This window comes from Aptenodytes forsteri, unplaced genomic scaffold (assembly GCF_000699145.1).
Source record: "Aptenodytes forsteri isolate BGI_AS27 unplaced genomic scaffold, ASM69914v1 Scaffold56, whole genome shotgun sequence".
In the NCBI taxonomy this organism is placed as follows: Eukaryota; Metazoa; Chordata; class Aves; order Sphenisciformes; family Spheniscidae; genus Aptenodytes; species Aptenodytes forsteri.
Window position 1 is genome coordinate 5,338,580 of NW_008796213.1, and position 18,964 is coordinate 5,357,543.

The window sequence follows — 18,964 nt, forward strand, 5'->3', positions numbered from 1 at the left end:
CAACTGAACCCACATCACTACTGTCTGGGGCAGCACTGCGATCATTCAGCTAGCATGCACACCACTGCCCTATTCCCCAGTGGGGCTTTAAAAGAAAAGAAGGGGCTGGTATTTCAGACACCCTGTTTCTTACTAGCTAGATAAAGTGCTTTTACTTTCTGTGTGGTGCTGCGGCTACTGATTCAATTTTGAGATACAAAACTGCCTCCAAGAGCTTCAGAGGAGAGTAAAGTATTGCATTCTGGAGACACCTAAAGCATATGTATTTCAGTACCTAAATTGTAAAGTCTGCTTTTTATTGGCCTAGCCATAAGTCTATGCAGTGGAAAGGCAGGGTTTCTAAGTTGTAATATGGTTGCAGATACTACAGCAGCTATTGTATGCCTGTCTTTTCAGCTTTTCCAAAATAGACACAATTGCTTCCTTTCATTCTTTGGAGTTCACAAAAGGCTCTCACCTAGTCTTAACATTTGTCAAATCTCAGCTTTATGATTTAGGGGGAATGGGATTGAAATGAGATATTGAATTAATCCTGAATGATCTAAACGCCCCTTGAATCTGAAGGTGTGTTTCTTCCACAAATAGCTCAGTTACTTGGAAAATGATTAGTTTTATTTGGCTTCCCCAGTTTCACCATTAAGGGTTATTAAAATTTTTTGTTCTTCTTTCTATAATCTTTCTCTTTAAGTAAAAGACTTCCATTTTTACCCTCTATCAGGCTCACCTCCTAACGACAGTCTTTCCTTTATCCATTGCTATTTTTATGAAATACTCTCATATTATTATTCCTGTCTTGCTCTGATAGTTTTCCACTGAAGTACTATTGACTTGTAGGTGGTTTAGCTATCCTAATATTTAAGGGACTATTCATTATACCTGTACATTAATCAAAGTAATTATTTCATATTTCACTTTAAAATCTTCTTTTAGTGAGGGTTTTTTTTTTTTTTTCCCCAATGCACTTTTTGTTATTAGTTCCTTGTGCTTCTGTTGTGGTTTCTGGTTTTCTATCTTCACGGGGCTTCCCAGCAGCAAGTCACTTCCTTTGGTTATATGGAGCCAAAGAAGAAGCTTCCTGAGAAGCCCTGCTGACACGGACAACTGGACCAATATATTGAGTTGAGTTGTAAAGTGGGGGCTTTAGATGTGGGTTTTCCATTGAAGAGCTGATCTGCCCACTTATGCCGCTTCAGCCTTCACGCTGCACTTCTCTTTTTAGGCCCCAGAAGAGGTAATTAAATGTTTAGACCTAACCTCTGCAACAATTTATCCAAATACCTAATTTTATGACTGTAATTATTTGATGGTTCTAAGTGGAATATGTTACAGATGTAAAATGAACTAAGTTCCTAAAGCAGAAAAACATTAAGATTCAAACATATCAGTGGTTCCATTTACATTTCCTTTACATTAAGATAATCATATGTAATTGTGAAATAGTGTAAAAGTAGAGAGTATCTTCTTAAGAAATAGCAAGACATTTTTTCTTTGGACCTATAAAGTCCAGAAAACTATTAACTCTAAAAGGATTAAAGCATTTTAAAAGCAAAATATTTTAAAGCCATATTAAAATTAAAAACATGATTCTGAGATAGGAATCCCAATGTGATATGCAAAGGTTTCATATTCAAAGGTAAGGAAATGAGTCTGATTGAGATAATCTGTCATTTTAGGCTTAAAATTCAATTCATAAAACATTTTCAATATCTTTTTTCTTCCTTAAGAAGAGAAAAAGCTTCATATATAAGATGTACTTGGCAATAATGGTTGGACAAAGATCTTTTAAAAAAATGTTGCCCTTTAAGTAACTATAAAGAGCTCTTACAAGGATTAAAATGCAAAAATGTCACTCTTTCTGTTTAATCAACTGTAATGCTTTATTAGGTAGCCAAAGAATTAAAACAAATCAGGAAGTCAGGGAAGAATGTGCAACATTAGTGCTGGCACAGCAAATTTCCCCTTACTGTACTGAAAATAATGCTAGTGTCAACTATGAGCCAGAACCTCTGTTTGTACAAATCATCAGTGATCCTTTGGCTTTGGTGGCTCTATACCAATTTCCACCAGCTAAGGAACCAATACTATAACTCCACCAATTACAATAAAAGTCTATACTTTGCATTGCAGAGATTTTGCCATTTGTAGAATGATTTGTAAGGCAAGTGAAGAGTTTGAACTTATGATATATCCTCATCTTCTGGTATTTGAATAAACGATTGTGTTTGTTGAAATGCATAGACTAAAGTCTCCCAACACAAATGGAATCGTTAGATCCAGTTTCATCATCTGGTTTGCTTATATGATATGATGCCATAATTGTGGTTTTGGTTTTTATGTTCCCTTTCAGGTTTTTTTCTGTATGTATTCTACACTAAATTATCTGACCAAAATTACAGTAAACAATAGTACTTAGGCTGGTACTAAGCGGCATTTATTTCCTTTTTGTGTTTGTTTGGTGTTTTGGGATTTTTAAGGAGAGTTTTCATTGTATGCTGGGTCTGGGAATGTGAATTCAGGCATTTTCTGAGCCCACTAATTTGAAGTTCAGATTGCAGACTGATTCACTGTGAAACACTTGTGCCTGGATTATCACTGCACTCTACATGTAAAAGAAGAGAGCTCTCTGTGTGTTGATCCCTGTTCTTGCTATGTAGAGAAAAGGCTGCATCCTTGCTGCAAGAAACTTCCCGGTTTCTTTTGAACCTTGAATGGAGCCGACCAGAAGCAGCATAATGGCAGAGATTTGAAAGTTTGCTGGTCAACATGGTTAGACTCAGGAGGTGAGCACAGGCATGTAATCTCTCAACCCTTCCACTTTCAGGGAGGCAGCATCTGTGGTGGTGTAATTATTGTGAACGTACACCCATGAGGATTCATGACAAAGATTATTACAGAGCTGCATGGCCAGAAGAGGGGTGGCAAAAGGGTCTGCCAAGGGCCAGAACAAGTATGTAAGCACAGAAGCTCTCTGTGGCTGTCACATTCACCAATTTCTGATTTCTGGAGATTGTTGAGTTGGTAGGCAGTCTGTTCTGTATGGGCAAATGACTCCCTGGAACGGAATAATTTCTACAACCAGGTTTGGGTTTGTTTTTTTTTCTGTGAAGTGCCTTGTATCGTGAGTGTTCTATCTGTGTTATTTGGGCAGTTATAAATTGCCTGACATTCAAAAAAATCTGAGAAAGCTACAAATGCCTGGTGAGAAAACTTGCCATTTCGAGTTTTACATTCCTTTAGGAAGGGAGAGACTGTTTTTTATTCTACATTTGAACAGTGCCTCATGCAAGAGTCTTTATGCTTTCTCGAGCCCTCCGACAAGTGCTGTAGTACATAATTTAGTTCTGTTTATTATTCAAAGAAAGGTGAAAATGCTTCTTCTGTACCATTACTATGAACAAGCTTTGAGTGCCAAGCAAGGATGAAAGAAAGTTCTGAAACTTAAACAATCATTCTGTTGTTGGAAGTTTATTTTTAAAACCTGGAGGAAGGAGAAGAGCTTGATGTTGTGGTTTCTAACTGATATTCATATTTTGATATCAGCCACATCAATTGTTTGAGACATTAAAATGTGAATAGTAAGTTCTCTTTCTCAGGCTTGTATCTGGAATCCATCTTCCCATGCAATGCAAAAATCAAAGCAGGCTTTCTTCTGTAATAACATTTCTTGGTAGAGGCCAACATGCTGCCTGCCTTGACTGTACTGTGATTTGTTGAGGAGTGAGCAGTCAGTGTTAGCTGACGCTCAGTCCTGAGCTGTACCTTACTCTGCCTCTTCCGAAACCTTACAGGCTTCCCAGGGAGGTAGCCTGAGCCCTCGCTCTGAGCTTGTGATGGGCCAAAGATGCAATGTGCAAACGGGTTATGGAGTTTACATCTACCCTACTGAGGCAGCGTTTGCTCTTGTTTTTGTGCTGTGTGTTTGTGCTACGTATGGCACCTTCCTATTTCCTCTGAACACAAACCTTTTGCTGACCTGCCTTACGGTGTAGCCTCTTATTCAAAATGGTAACATTCTGATTGAGCAATTTGATTTAGGAAGATTGATCATTTTAATGGTGTTAAAACCATTAGCTTTAATCTCTCAACCTTCACCCTCTTTTACTACTGGGGTGTGTTGGCCCTGGCCAGCAGCCAACACACCCACACAGCTGCTCGCGCACTTTGGGAATTTAACTTAATTTATTGCCATAATATATTTAGTTGCTGATTTGGGTATTGGGAAGCAAAGAAGACAAACATTAAAACATCTTTCCTTCCCCTTTCCCAGGCTCAGCTGCACTCCAGACACATCTTCTCCCCTCTTGTTATGTCCCCAGGTTACATTCAGTCCCTTCAGTGAGGTGATGGGTGGCACAGGGGATTGGGGTCAGGACGTAGCAGTTTCTCTCTGCCTCTCCTTCTCTCTCACCCTTTTATTCCGCTGCTGCTTCCTTCTTACTTGTGTCCTCTGCTCCAGCATGGAGCCTCCGTGGGCCACAGTCCCTTTGAGGGTGTGCCTGCTCAGTCATGGAACCCCTTCAACTCCTCTGACCTTGTTGTCCCTTCATTCCCTTGTTTCTCTCCTTGTCCCCTTGATCCCTCGTTCCCTCCTTGTCTCCTCTGGTGTTCCCTCCTAGGTTTGTCTCCTCACCTTTGGCATTTTCTGCTCTTTCCTCAGAATGTTTTTGCAGAGGTGCCGCACACATGGCTGATGAGCTCCACTTTGGCACGTGGTGGATCCGTTGCAGAGCCAGCTGGAATTGGCTGTGACCAGCATGGGACAGCCCTAACCTCCTCCACAGGGGCCAGCCCTGCAATTTCATGGCCAGGATGAGTGGGGAGCACAGGAGGGCAGAAGAGTATCCGATACATACTTATACTTCAGGAAAGAACTGAACCATGAAATCTATGCTTTTCCATGTTGCAAAGTTAAGTTAACTGTATGTGGAAAGAAGTTAATTGTGTAATCGTATTTTGGCCTGAAATCCAGTGCTGAGTCACATTTTGATGTTTTAAGAGCACGGTTGCAGGTTAATTTTCCTTTATAAGCCCAAGTCACACCAGAGAAGTGCTACAAAATGGAACTTGTAGTTCAAAAAACCACATACATGTATTAATGTATTTCATGAAAAAAAAAGATATTCTGAAACTTCGTGGTGCAAATTTTGAAAAGGCAGCTTGCATCTGAAACCAGCAGATAATGGTTGATGCTAACATTGGCTTCAAATTGCTTCCACTCAGCATTCATAGCCAGGCTAGTTCTTGACTATGGTTATTGGGAAGGAGTGTAGATAAATATTGTAAGAGGTAATTACTATTTTACAGCAGTTTCATGGCAAATGCTGAGGAAATTTTGTAAAACGTGCCTCTGAAAGACTTGGCTGCAAAGAGCTATGGCACAGGATAGATTATGTCAGCAATAAGAAGTTTTGTACTGAAAAACATAGAGTTCTGTAGGGTGCAACAGCATGGCTTGTAGCTGCTCAGGAAGCGTGTGGCAAATTAGCAACTACAGCTTGTCTGAATCCGTACTGAATGCTTTAGTAAATGCTTTAGAGCTGGGCCTGGGCTACAAATGTGAGCTTTGAAGCAGAGTTCTGAAATTCCCTCAAACTCTTATTTTAGGGTCTAGTTTGGTCTGCATCTTGCAGTGAGCTAAGCAGGATGTTCAGATAAAACCTCAACGTCCGCTGTAGTCTATATGGGTGACTACATACCAGTGACAGATTTGTTAGGATGTGCCATAGCCAAAAGGAATCTCTCCCAGTGCCTGCAATCTGCATGTCTTGGACAATACTTAAAACATTTGATTTTGTTTTATATCAGTACAAATCATCCTTCTTTTGTGCAGAATGAAGGGCCATGCTAGCAGTGTACTATACCTTTACTCTCAAAAAAATCCCTAGCCAAAACACTTCCCTAAAATCAGCTATTTAATGCAGCCCCTTTGCCAGCCTATTGCTGTGGGAACCGAGTCTTTCATTTATTTATGAAACCAGACAGATTCTTGTGTTGTGTGTGGAGTTGAAGTTCTAGGTAAGTGTTCAGACTTTTTTTTAAACTTACTTAAGGTGTGACCTTTTCTTTTTTGGTATGAATTCAGCTGTGTAAATGGTATGACCATTCAACAGCACCTTGCCGATACTTGTACATTTTAGGCTTTGAAAGGCATCAACAGTGACTGCAGATGTTCTGTCAAGGTTACCAAGAATCAGTTTGGAGTTTGAGTTAGACAAAAGCAATTTAAAGAAAGTGAATTACTTAAAATTAGGGGAACACTATGTGAGGATCTTTACAAAGGAGATTCATGTCTTTAATTTCTACAGCTCTATACCCCAAGAATCTGTGGCCACCATTGCAGCTAAAGGATTAATGTGGCCCATTCTGGTTTTAGAATAAAATTAGATCAGTTTATTGAAATACTTGCTGCACTGAAGTCAAAGAGAAAAATCCCATCGACTTCAGTGAGGTCAATTTACTGAATCACCAGGATTTCACCATATATGCTTGGTAATCAAGATTTAAAAAAACTTTTACGAATTTTGACGGTACTTTGTAACATACTTATCTGAGGCATAATTACCAGGTTAGAACATTCATGGTGAGTCTTGGATAAAATTCTTTCATATTTATATTTATATTTATGTATCTTGTCTCTCCTTTGCATTTTAAAACATCACACAGACATCAATTTTGCATCTGCTGAAATCACTGACAAAATTTCCAGTATTTTCAATAGATTATAATCAAACCTTTAATGAGTAAAATACTGATGAATACATTATTATTATTACTACTACTACTATTATTATTATTGTTACAATTTTGAAATAATAATGTAAATGAGAACAGGAAAAGGCAACAAAACCTGATCATTATAATCTGTAACAAATAAATATGTAATAAATAAAAAAGAGGTACTAAGGAATTGTTTCTGAGTAATGTTGTATATGAAGTATACTCCATGTTAAAGTGACTGAAAATGTGTCTATTTTCACTGTTTATTAAACAATCAAATTTGCTTCTGGAACTCACAGTCTGAAAGTTTATGTATATTCATATACAGTCATATGCTAATCTTCATTATGGAAAAAAACTAAGTTTGTTTCAACTATGTCTGAAAACCAAAAGGACTTAAACACTTGCATTTGTTCAGGTCAGTATTTTCTTTGGGAAATTAGTTGGTGTGCTAACTAAGACTGACTGTCAGCAATAACAGATTTTCACTTCATAATGTCTTTAAAAAATGTGTTTACAATGATATGGATAGTAATCTAAAAGTCACAGTGTTAATGAAACTGGAAAATTTAGTAATGAAAAATAGTATGAATTTAAAAAAAACCAAAATACAATGTTGCAATTATTTAATTTCATTAAAATGCCACTTTCTAATCCTAAATTACTTTTATCTGTATTATTAAATACATTTTATTCCATCACTGGAAATAATGTGGAGTTATTTCATTTTGTTAATTGTATTTATACTGAGAGAATTATTGTTTATTTTGAAACATACAATTTAAAAATATTGTTTATTTTAAACAGGATTCAAGTTTTGATATCTAAATAATGGTAAGTCTACAATGCCTTTACTCTCTTTCATTACTGAGTGCTTCAAATATGCTACAGAAAACTCTTAGGCAAACTCAGATTTTGGGGGAATTTTTTAGCTTTTCAGAGCAAGTTGTTCTAAAATGACAATAAACAGTTTTCTGGAAATCCACACTTGGTTTCCCATACTGGCATAGTATAGCATTTTCTCTGCATAACTACTTCATAACTTGTACGTTATAATTTTTGTCATGTCAATGTTATTGAATGATAACTTTGTCTTCGTAAATCATGTTACACAAGTGATACATACCTCTCTATTACATACTATAAAACACTCCAATAGCAGTAACACCCTTTATATAAACTTCTGCTGCAAATTAAGGAAATGAACCTTGAAACATTTGCGCGAGTGATTAATGTTACCCGTGTGAGTTGTCCCACTGACCTCAAAGAGACTTCTCAAAGGAGTGAGGACTTTCTCATAATAGTAAACAATTATGGTAATGCCTCAGTGTCTGCAAAATACATATTCCAAGAGGATGTATATTCTGTATAATCACTGTATTTACTTGGGATTTTCCGACTGACAATGTTGAAAGATCCAGCCTGGTCCTTTTTGGCTCCTGACAGAAAAATGTTCTTGCAGAATTTTCCTGACCAAGACGTACTGGGCCAGGCTTTCGAAGATGCACTAGAAGTACTGCAGCAGCACTCTGACAGAGAAATGCAGTATTCACCAGGTAAAAAAGACCATTATTCCATTTCATTTACCGTTTTGTATTTTTAAGGAAAGTACATCTGAAGACACGTAGGTGGGAGAGTAATTTCCCAGGGGTGGATTAATGAACAACAGAAGGGTACATTGGGAGGATGGAAAGGGGGAATAATATGCCCTGCCTGGTGTGGCATGCATCTTCCATGTCACAGCACAGGGAAACTGTTGGACAGTCCCTCTCTACCTTCTCCCCAGTACCAGCCTAGGTGCATTGAGCGCAGATTTCTAAAAAAGTGACAATACCCCCCCAGCCATTTTCCAGTTTCAATGTTTTCAGTTTTCATAAGAGAATATATCCCCACCCCCCCCCAGCCATTTTCCAGTTTCAATGTTTTCACTGAAAAATGTCCTTCTGTTATGCTGTGAATAAACTCTAATAACAATGAATTCCAAGGGGAAAAAAAAAAGACAAAAAAAAAAAAAGACCAAGGATCCAACAGGTGAAATTAATTTCCACAATTACTTTTTTTACATTAAAATACAAATTTTAAATATTTTTATGCAGAAATGATAGTTTGAGTCTGGATAATTAATACAAAAGTGTTTTTCTTGGCTTCAAGAGTTTTCTACTTTACAAAACTTAAAATACAGGCAAGCTGTAAATTGTTCCAATTCAGGCAAGGTTTTGGCAATTAAATTACTATAAAATTTAAAATCTGTATTTGGGGTTTTAACATTGTAAATAGAAATGGTAGGAAAGGAAAATAGGAGGCTATATCACAAACCCTCTAAGTCCGGAACAAAGTATCTACTGTATTCTGTATGGAATGCATTTCATATGAGGAAGTTTATTTACATATTATCTATTATATACTGAAATGTAAATAAGACCAACTGGGCCATATCTTCAGCTGCTGTTAATGAATTTTTGGCTCCACTACATTGGTAATTCACACATGCTGAAGGACCTATTATATATAATTTCTTGCAATGTCCTTGCCTGTATCTGTTGGTAGGGCCAATGGAGAGAGGTTTTAAACACTTGCAACTCAGTGTTTAGTATGTCCCACAGCTGCACCCACATCTCCACTTGCAATAGACGTACCCCCCAAAATCTTCTTCTGACCACCTGCAGTGCATAATTTATTCAAAGTGCCTCAGTCCGGTGTTCTCCTCTGCTTCTTTTAAACATCCTAAGGTCTTGGGTTCCTTCCATGTTGTTCTTTCAGGCACTGCAGATGCTCTGATGCTCCTCCACTTCATTCATGATTGGAGACTCTTACTTGCATTGCACTAATGGCCTACAGAAGAACTGAGTGACATTCTCTTTTCCTTTCTAATACATGTATTACAGTAGTCTATAATTATCCCATTCATTATGTCTGGTGATTTGTTTGGCCCTCCTTTTTCTATTTCATAATACTATGAAATATCTGACATTTTATCTTAACAAATGTTGCTTTTCATTGTGAAGGTGAACAAAACCAGCCTAAGGGTGTGATTAGCAGTAACAGTACAGATTATGTTGGATAACCTGCTGACATGAAACATCTTGGCTCTGGAGAGTTTATTATCTAGAAGTCAGCCATAGGATAAATGCTTTTCAACACACCCAGTAGCATATTAGGTTGTTTGCCGCTGGGTTTTTCCCCCTCTTCTCTCCCTTTTACTCACCCAGTTTTTGCTCCATCCTCCTAATTCTCAGGTTACAAAAATTGCCTGGCTCTGATCAACCACCACCACCACCACCTCCGAGCAAGTCCCAGCTACTCTGCAGCACCATCTACAGAGGACCCAGGGTATAGCTGGAGAAATGTGATTGTAAGTGAACTGATTACTAGTAACAGAGTCAGACGTAAATGGAAAATTGGCTGCCCATTTGTGATTTCTCATACCAACCATTATGCTAACTCTAACAGAAATTCAGTCTGGCCAGGCATGATTCAGATGAAACTGCCTTGGGAAATAGTTGCAAAACGTGTTTAATAGTCTCTTTTTAGGATTCATCTTAGCTGTTTGCCTCTCGTGCTCCTCTGTGGTTCATCATGTAACATGACAACGAACAAACAAACCTACTAGTACAGCAGGGAAAAGGGCTTCTGTCTGTTACCCAGGAACAGGCAGAGAACAACAACTTCCAGCCTCGCGTAGCTTCGGCCGCTGTGAGAAAGTGCCATGCCTTTGATTTCTTCCCCAGCAGTTTGCTTTAAGAGTGCTGGAAAGACCAGCATTATCTGGACTCAGCTCAGCTCCAGCCTGCAGAGTCCATGTTTGTTCTTAAAAACACTGGGACTGTGGCCTCCAGGAGTGGTGGAAAATTAATATTGCAGGGGAGAGAATTTCAGGTAAATAGATTCCACAAAAGCCCATTTTCAACCAGCAGATTAGCAACAACGTGACACAGGAACTACAGAGTCTGTAGGGACCTCATTCCAGGTGGCCCTTGTCTTTTACTAACTCCAGAAACAGAGTCCACTGTTCCTCCTCTGCTTCCAGCAGAAGGGTTGAAGGTCCAGAGTGAGGCAATTACTCTGTTTTCCCTCTTAATTTCTCCCCTGGTAGGCAGTCCTCCCCACTGGACATAAATTGGTGCTGCTTGTTACTGGTACAGTACACTGCGTGCCTTCATGGCTGAGAAGAGTCTTCCATGGGTGAGGTGATGAAAGGTTGCATTTTGAAGGCTTCAGTAAATTAATTACTGCAAGTTTCTTTCTCCTCAGAGAATGTACTCTATTAGTAACTCTTCATTGTCTTAATTCTTGAAGAACAGTGCAGCGGATTTTTATGCAGATGAGACTGTCTACCACACACTGCAGAATACTCCAGAAAACCAAGTGATGCATGCTGCTGCTGGCCAGCCAAAAGCAGGGAAAGGTGTGTAGAAAAAGCGTCTCTTGATACATACGTTACTTTAAAAAATCCCTTGGCAAATCGTGCTTTCTCTTTTTCTTAATTTTTTTTACTTTTAATGGGAAAAAATAAGTTAACATTTAATAGTAACTAGAATACAACTGCTAGTCTTCAATTCCTATCTGCTAAATCTCATAAGGTAAGATAAATCTGTTATCATCTTATTCTGTCCTCTTGTATACTACATGGAAAAACAAACCAGAGATGTGTTTCACTCCAAATCATCTGGGATGAAGTCTGATGCAGAGAAGTAAATCTAGCTATCAATAACATCTTTATCCACTTTAATAACTTATTTTTTTTTATGTGGTCCAACAAGGAGTGGTTTTCTTGAAGGTTTTTCATATACATGAATATTTTTGCACCTGATTTTATGCCTTTCTTTGCTTACTTTTCAAATTACCTTTTAGCTTTTGTCACTTCCAGTGTGCATTTTTATATCTATTTTTGTGCTCCTTTTGGTTGACTTTACTTGAGTGGATATCTATTTTGCAAAGAATAGGTCGTGTGACATTGATCATTACAGTACTTCATTTGTTTATTGCATTCATTCTTTGGTTTTTGTTTGGGACTCAGCATCTTTTCTATGACTCTGCTAGATGAGATTTACACAGCTTCCACTCTGAGCTGTTGCACCTACTTTTGACCGTGGGGTCTTTTTGAGTAGCTTCCTGGTTTTGTTGCTTTTTGAAATCCCCTTCTCTCAACTTTAACCACATGGTGCTAGTTTTTGGTATCATCTCTCCCCATTGATGCTGAACACTGTGGTTTCTGTTGCTTAATAGCTACTACTACCACAAATTCCTCGGGACGATGGGAAGAGTAGCCTCTCCTTTTAAGTTCTGTACTTCTAGTACTCGAAATTCACCATTGCAAATGAAAACCTTTCAATCCAGAAATGTTGCTTTTCTAAGTCTTACCCAGTGTTGCACTGGGGAATTTTACATCTGAATTCACCTTCAGTTGTTACTGTTCTGTTAAACTTCATTTCCTATTTCACATTTATTTTACATTATTATCAATCTTATTTTCCAGAAGGCTATACTGCATACATTTGCAGAATGACTGACTATTCTTATGGGGGGGTGTGGTGTGGTGTGTGTGTCCTTTTATGGGTTTCTTTGTGTCCATGGCAATATTCCTGCCAGAAACTGTGATTTGGGGGACTATTTCCACTATACCTAAATAAATTTAGTCCTCTTGGCTTCTTATTAGGACATGAGAGGTTTTCTGTACACTAGCAAGTAGCGTAGCCCTTTAGGAATAGATCTGTAGATGAAACAATGAGTACTGAGGACCCAAAGTCTGTGTTTAAAGTGTTTCACAAGGGTTTTTTTAGGGCAATCTCTAGGCTGGCTGCAAGTTCTGGAAGATGCAGTGACTTAGATACGCTTCTGGAAAGCATCTTTGAGTTAGGTTTCCTCTGAAAGGAGTCCAGTTGATGCACGTCAAGACCATTCCATGATCTGAACTAAAGCTTGGTGAGTGGAGACAATCAAGAGAGGCACTTCAGAAATGCATCTGAATTAGAGATTAGAATTAGGCTGAATTAGACTCTCTCACACCCAGAGAGACTTAGGCTGCTTTGGGACAACTGAGCACAGAAATCTAATGCAGATGCTCTGAAACACCTTCTGGAGGAACCTGCCTCTCTCCAGTGACCACACAAGAAACCTGCAGACACGAGCCTGCTAGCTTAGACTGATGTTTAGGGCCTGGTGGCGAACACCAGTAGCTTATGCAACGAGGTGCAGTACTAAGATCTGTGGACTAACCCCAGCTCAAACTGCTGCATCGACATTGTGTAGCACTTTGTAGATAACAGCTGGGCTCTAGAAACATAGCTGCATTAACACAGAAGAGCCAGTAAGACCTCCCAAACCAAGACAGCTAGAGACAATGTGTCTAGAAATAAAAGCTCGGGCAGAAATGACAGCTGAACTAAGAGGACAGACAGCATGAAATCAGATGCTGCTGCAGACATGGCTACACTGTCATTTTCCAAAAGAGACTCAGTCCACAGACGTCTGTGGATTTTCCCCTGATTTTACTTGTTCTACCATAGGTTCATAAGTTTACAGCGTAATTTGAGTTGGAGGGGACCTAAAGGGGTCACCTACTAAAAAGTGTTTACTGTGACCAGGCAGTGTCCTTCACTGGTTTGCTTTTAAGCTTCTCATCTTGGGAATAATATATGTATTTCTAGTAGAATATGAACTTCTAGTCACAGGACAATTTTTATTTAGATAATGAAACTTTATTAATTTTTTGGAAAGTACCTCTGATTTCAGGCTCTTCTTCTTCCTAGTCTGACTGTCACTTCTCTCCTCTTTCCTTACCACCAGATGCAGAATTACTGTCATCCCTAACAGATGTCTTGGCTTGACCTCAGTGTTCCTTAGCAACTGTCACTTTTCCCCCGTTCCTAGTTTAAAATAGTCACGCAAGACAAGACTTTATGAACTTTAGGTGCAGCTGCTTGTTTCCACTTTGGTTAAAGTGGAAGCCGTTCTTCTGCATAGATTCTCCTTTCTGCAAAATGTTCCTCTTTGTCTCATAATCTTCAATTCTTCCTCCTTACGGCAGCTTCTTGGTCACCCTTGGCTTTGTGAAGGGAACTAGAGGAACTTCAGAGAGAGGGATCCACAAGACCTAAGTGAAACTAAATAAGCCTCACTAGTAAACTTAAGTTTGAGAGCTGACCCTGTGGAGAGAAGCACTTTGTTAACTGACAAATATTGCGGTACTGAGCTTGCTTTATTCTGCATGGGAATGCAAGTTGACACTTCGGCACATTTTTAGAAAACTACAGCGCACCAGAAGGTCTAGCTCCTTATTGACTAGGTGAGGTTTATGGTTCAAAACTAGCTTGCTCTTCCTGCTCACTCACTCACCCTTTCTTATATCTGAGACTACCTTGCATCCCCAAAACATTCCTGAAACAAACCTGACAAAATTGACTCATCTCAAAATCTTTGAGTTTTGATTAAGCAGGGGAAACATTTATTCAAAAACATTCAGATTGGCTCTCCAGAACCTCTTTCCTGCACTGTTTGAGGATATAATTTCCTGCAGTGAGTTCCTCGACCATGCACCTGCACAGCATGTGTCTGAAGACTGCTGAAGGTGACTTCTGAGACCCACCACGCAGTGAAGTCACAAGATATTTGTCATGATCCCCAAATAACCTGCTCTTGAAACTCTAATGACCAAAGCCCTTTCTGTCACCACAGATCTGTACATGTTTCAGAACTATCATTCCATTTGCTGTTGCTGGTCTTCCATTGTATAGTTTATACTGATCTTTTAATTTGTGACTGCGTATTAGGTTTACCTATGCTTTTGACTGTAAGACCTTTTGCAGGAAAAAGACAACTACTCATCTTTTAAAACAAGTATGAGTTCCGTTCTGACCTTTTGTACTTTATTTCTTAATAGGTAGAAAAAAACTTCGACTGTTTGAGTACCTCCATGAGTCTCTGTATGATCCAGCTATGGCAAACTGCATCCAATGGGTGGATAAGCCCAATGGTGTCTTCCAGTTTGTCTCCAAAAACAAGGAGAAACTTGCAGAGCTGTGGGGAGAAAGAAAGGGAAACCGCAAGATCATGACATATCAGAAAATGGCCAGAGCACTGAGGAATTATGGAAGAACAGGTGAAATCATTAAAATTCGAAGGAAGCTGACATACCAGTTCAGTGCTGTTGTTTTACAGAGACTTGCTCCATCTTACTTCTTGGGAAAAGAAACAGTTTATCATCCGTACATTCAGTCTAATCAAGAATATCAGTGTGCAGATGACTGGACCAGTTACAATAATTACATGTATAACAATGGTTATGCATTACAGCATGCTAACAGCTAGACATGTCTTTCACATAAACAGGCCTTTGTTAGCTAGTAATGCTTTCTAGCACAGGAACTCTTCTCTATACATAGCTTTTCCTTTAAGATATCATACAAACACATGAAGAGGAGAGTTTTAAAAATGATGTTGGCCTAGTTTTGTTCCTTTTGAAGTTAATGATAAACAGTCATTGACTATTGAAGAAAACCAGCAGCTGTAGGGCATGTTCTATTCTCCATGATGTTAATCAGAGGAATTTCTTCAGATTCAAGCTGGTATATCCAAGATCAGGATCAAGGCTTTTGTCTGTTAGTGGATATCAAAGATCCCACCCTGACAACACTCATTGGAAGTTTTATGCATGTCGCCAACATTTCCAATCAGAATTTAGATGCTGTTGTACCATAGCGCACACACTCCTTATCAGTTGGGTGCACGTGAATTAGAAAGGGAAGAGATTTGCCAACTGCATGAAGCTACTGTCTGCTTTTTTTATCAATGTTCTTTGTTAAGAGACACTTTCTGAGTGAATGCCTGGCTGAATGATAGGGTCCACATGAAGGTGCACCTGTTGGCCAAGTTGTTAATCCTTAATCACTTAAATTAACATATCTTAGCACAGATCCTAACATATGGCATTAGCATTGCCAGGTGCACGTTTCACTGTTGGCAGGATTCACTGGGAAAACGACCATACCATGAGGGGGTTAGTAAAGGATTACGCTTTTCATGAAGTTATTTACAGTTCTTCCCCCACTCATATAAGAAGCTGCACTTTTATCCAGCAGTTCTGTACTCTCCTAACAAATACAGCTTTGTTATTTATAACCTCTTTTGGAGTTATAACTTTATACATATAAATACAATTTCAATTCTCCAGCTCTTTTCCTACATGGGAATGTAGCTGAAAGGCTCAGTGATTTTACACTCTCTTTATGGGAAAGAAGGACTAAATTTAGGTAAAAAGAGAGTACTAGCCCCTTATGCCAGCATGGTACCTATAAATCTACTTTTTCTCATACTTCTGTTACCTGATCAACTTGTATCATCATATGAATTGGCTGTTGTGCCAAAATACTTCCATTCAATCGCATTCAATTACATGTTCTGCATTTTGCTTCAAGTGAGTGCAGGCCTGGATATTAATAAAGACAAAATTAATTTCTGTGGAGAGGTATAAATGGTGGCCTGATATGTTTGATGAAATTCACTGACTTTGATAGTCGCCCCTTGCTCTAATTCCTGCTTACTTGTACAGGGATATAATTTTATGTAATAGACACAATGCATCACACTCTGCCTAAGCAAAATTCAAGGTTTTGAGTTAGCACTTTGGTAAGATGAAAGATGTGTACTCTTCAAAATCTGAAGCATGTGAAATAGCACTAAAAACAGACCCAGATTTTAAGTCAGTAAACATCTGCCAAAATAAGAAGGCCATAACTGTGTTGTTACTATTTCATTTTGAGTGTAGTGTCCTGTAAAATGTGAACATTACTACAAAATAGACGCAAGAATGCCTCTGGTCTTCTAGAACTGAATCTGGATCCTGCTGTAGCACTGAACACAGTGAGAGTTTAACTTTTACAAAGGACAGAGATCTTTCAGTTGGGATGCCTTCACTATGTGAGCACATATGTAAATACAACATTTCAAATGTCATAATGTACATAAATCTGCCAAGAAACTGCACAGTTTAGTTACTCCACATCTGTCACCCATTGCACACTGACTTTATGTTATTTACAAGGCTGGTAACATACACCAGGTTAAGAGTCTGCTTTGTGTAAAATGCTTACTTTATCAATATGTTTAGATTCACTTTCCTCAGCCTTATCTACTTGTTAAGGAAATAAATACTCATTCAAATTCTGTGTTACCTTTTTAACTTACGTATAAACATTAGCATTTGCTTCCTATAAAACTGGTAAGCAGGTGAGATGTTATAGCTGCAGCCGGGAGAACAGTACAGAGCTGAAAGAGAAGAGCATAAAGGGTAAGAAGAACTGAAGGAAATTCAGGCAGAGAAGAAATGAGGGAATCATAATATCTGTGGATAGAAGAGACAGATTTCAGCCACAGGAGTAACCACAGGGACTGACAGTGTTAGAAAGGGATTTCTTTGAAGAAATGTAGCCCTCCCCCTCTTCCTGCCCCCCCCAATCAAATGTACCTGGAGAGATTTTAGAAGCTCCTACTGTAGTTCTGTGGCTATAAAGAAGGATATTTAACTATGCAATGACCGATATTGGGCTCATATACAGAAAAGATTCCTGACTGTTAGCAATGCTTTAACCTAGCAGACAGGTTAAATCATAAGCAAAAGCACAAGATTACCAAATATATGAAGCACGACTTAGATTTGCTGAGGTCTGAAATAAGGTATAGCTGGTTTTAACTGTGCAAGTGTTTAACCACTGAAACAACACACCAAGGGATGTGGTGGATTCATTGTTTCTCAAAATCTTTAACCCAAGATCATATCCATTTCTAAGATGTACAGTACTGCAATGAAGTAATGGTAAAGTCATAGCCATACCACAAGACACAAGACTGAATGTAGGAAACCGGACTTCTGCTAGTCTCAGTATCTGCAGGATCCTGTCAGGTAACTCCATGTAGGAAAGTCAAGGCTACATGTGGAGATCTAAACAGAACTGCAGTGGGTGCTTGGAAGGCATTTTGATTCCCAGTGCAATCCCCTGTGCAACTCACCCTCTATCACTGTCCTCCCACCCTCAGCCTCTGCGTTTTATCTCCTCCCTCCCATCTGCACAGGCTTTGACACAAGATGTGACAGTGTCAAGCACCCAGGGGAAATGTGAGAGGCAGCTCCCAAGACAGCAGCTTTATCCCATCTACATAACTCTTGATAACTGGCCCATTGCTGCTACTGCTGACTTCGCCTTTGTCTCTCTCCTGTCTCCTTTCTCCTCACCCCCAGCAGCCAAATCGGGCCAGAAAGCAGTCTGCCTGCCCACCCATCTGCCTATATTACACACTCACCTCTGACTTAGAGGCTGCACCTTGCCTCAGAAGAGCCTGGGATAGAGCCTAGGGGTGGGGAAAGAAGCTGGGCTCCTCCCAGCTCCCACACTTATTACCCCACTTTAAAGGATACCCTAGTTTGAGCAAGATGTTCCATACTGAAGTCCTGCACGTAACTAACACTGTGCCTCATGATGCTTCAGGCATTTAATGAGGACATGAGCCTTTCAGGGTGAAGTATGCCTCTGAAGGGATGGCAAAAATCCTCTTGCACAGGTGTAGCTAGACATTTGGGCAGTCTGCTTGCTCATCCCTTGTGCCGACTTTGCAGCCTGGTTTCTGTTCAGATGTGGCAGACAAGATCAGAGGGTCCCAGGTGAGTGCTGGGCTGGTGCCTCTCCCCAGTACACAGCTCTTCTTTGCTCAAGTGACCGCAGGTAAGGTATCATGCCTTGTATATCTGCTGTAACTTCAGCGTTGTCCTCTGACGGAAGGTCCCTGTGCTAGAAGCCAGGATGGCGTGAGGTAGGGTTGCACATAGGTGGAGCGAGCTTTGCCTCTTTGGCGTGGGGGTGGCTCCGAGCCCACAAGATGGCACTAACGGACAGCTTTTCACACCGAATTTGCGGCGCTTGCAGGCCTCCTGGTCATTTGTTCTCCCCACGTCCCTTTTGTTTTTTCTTTTTTTTCCCCCCATGTTTACTTTTTTTCATCTTCGTGTACAGCGCTGCTGCAGATGTGGCAGAAGCAACACCTTTCCTTTTGAAGTTATTACCAGGCCAGTTCCAGCTGTGGCAGATACAGAAAATGTTTTGACCGAGATGATGATATGAAACCCACAAATTAAAGCAGATACATTATGTCAGTAGGTCCACAACTCTGTGTCGACTACCCTGGACAACAGTCAATTTTACAGCTGCATCTCAGTGTCTTCTCCAAAACAAGCGTGGCTGCAGTGGCTTCCGACATT

General features: G+C 39.5%; 1 protein-coding gene across 2 annotated transcripts; it reads left to right on the forward strand.

Annotated features, from left to right (window-relative positions):
• Positions 1 to 5,939: 5,939 nt before the first annotated feature.
• Positions 5,940 to 15,124, forward strand: SPIC (Spi-C transcription factor). Of its 2 annotated transcripts, XM_009288371.1 has the most exons (6): positions 5,940 to 6,015; positions 7,525 to 7,551; positions 8,180 to 8,273; positions 9,954 to 10,069; positions 11,014 to 11,122; positions 14,597 to 15,124. In XM_009288371.1, exons 2-6 carry the CDS (start codon positions 7,549 to 7,551, stop codon positions 15,022 to 15,024), a joined length of 750 nt encoding a protein of 249 aa, XP_009286646.1. In that variant the 5' UTR covers positions 5,940 to 6,015; positions 7,525 to 7,548; the 3' UTR covers positions 15,025 to 15,124. The 2 variants fall into 2 exon arrangements, with proteins under 2 accessions (XP_009286646.1, XP_019329948.1); XM_019474403.1 differs by lacking the exons at positions 5,940 to 6,015; positions 7,525 to 7,551 and having other exon boundaries at positions 8,168 to 8,273; positions 14,597 to 15,024.
• Positions 15,125 to 18,964: the final 3,840 nt, after the last annotated feature.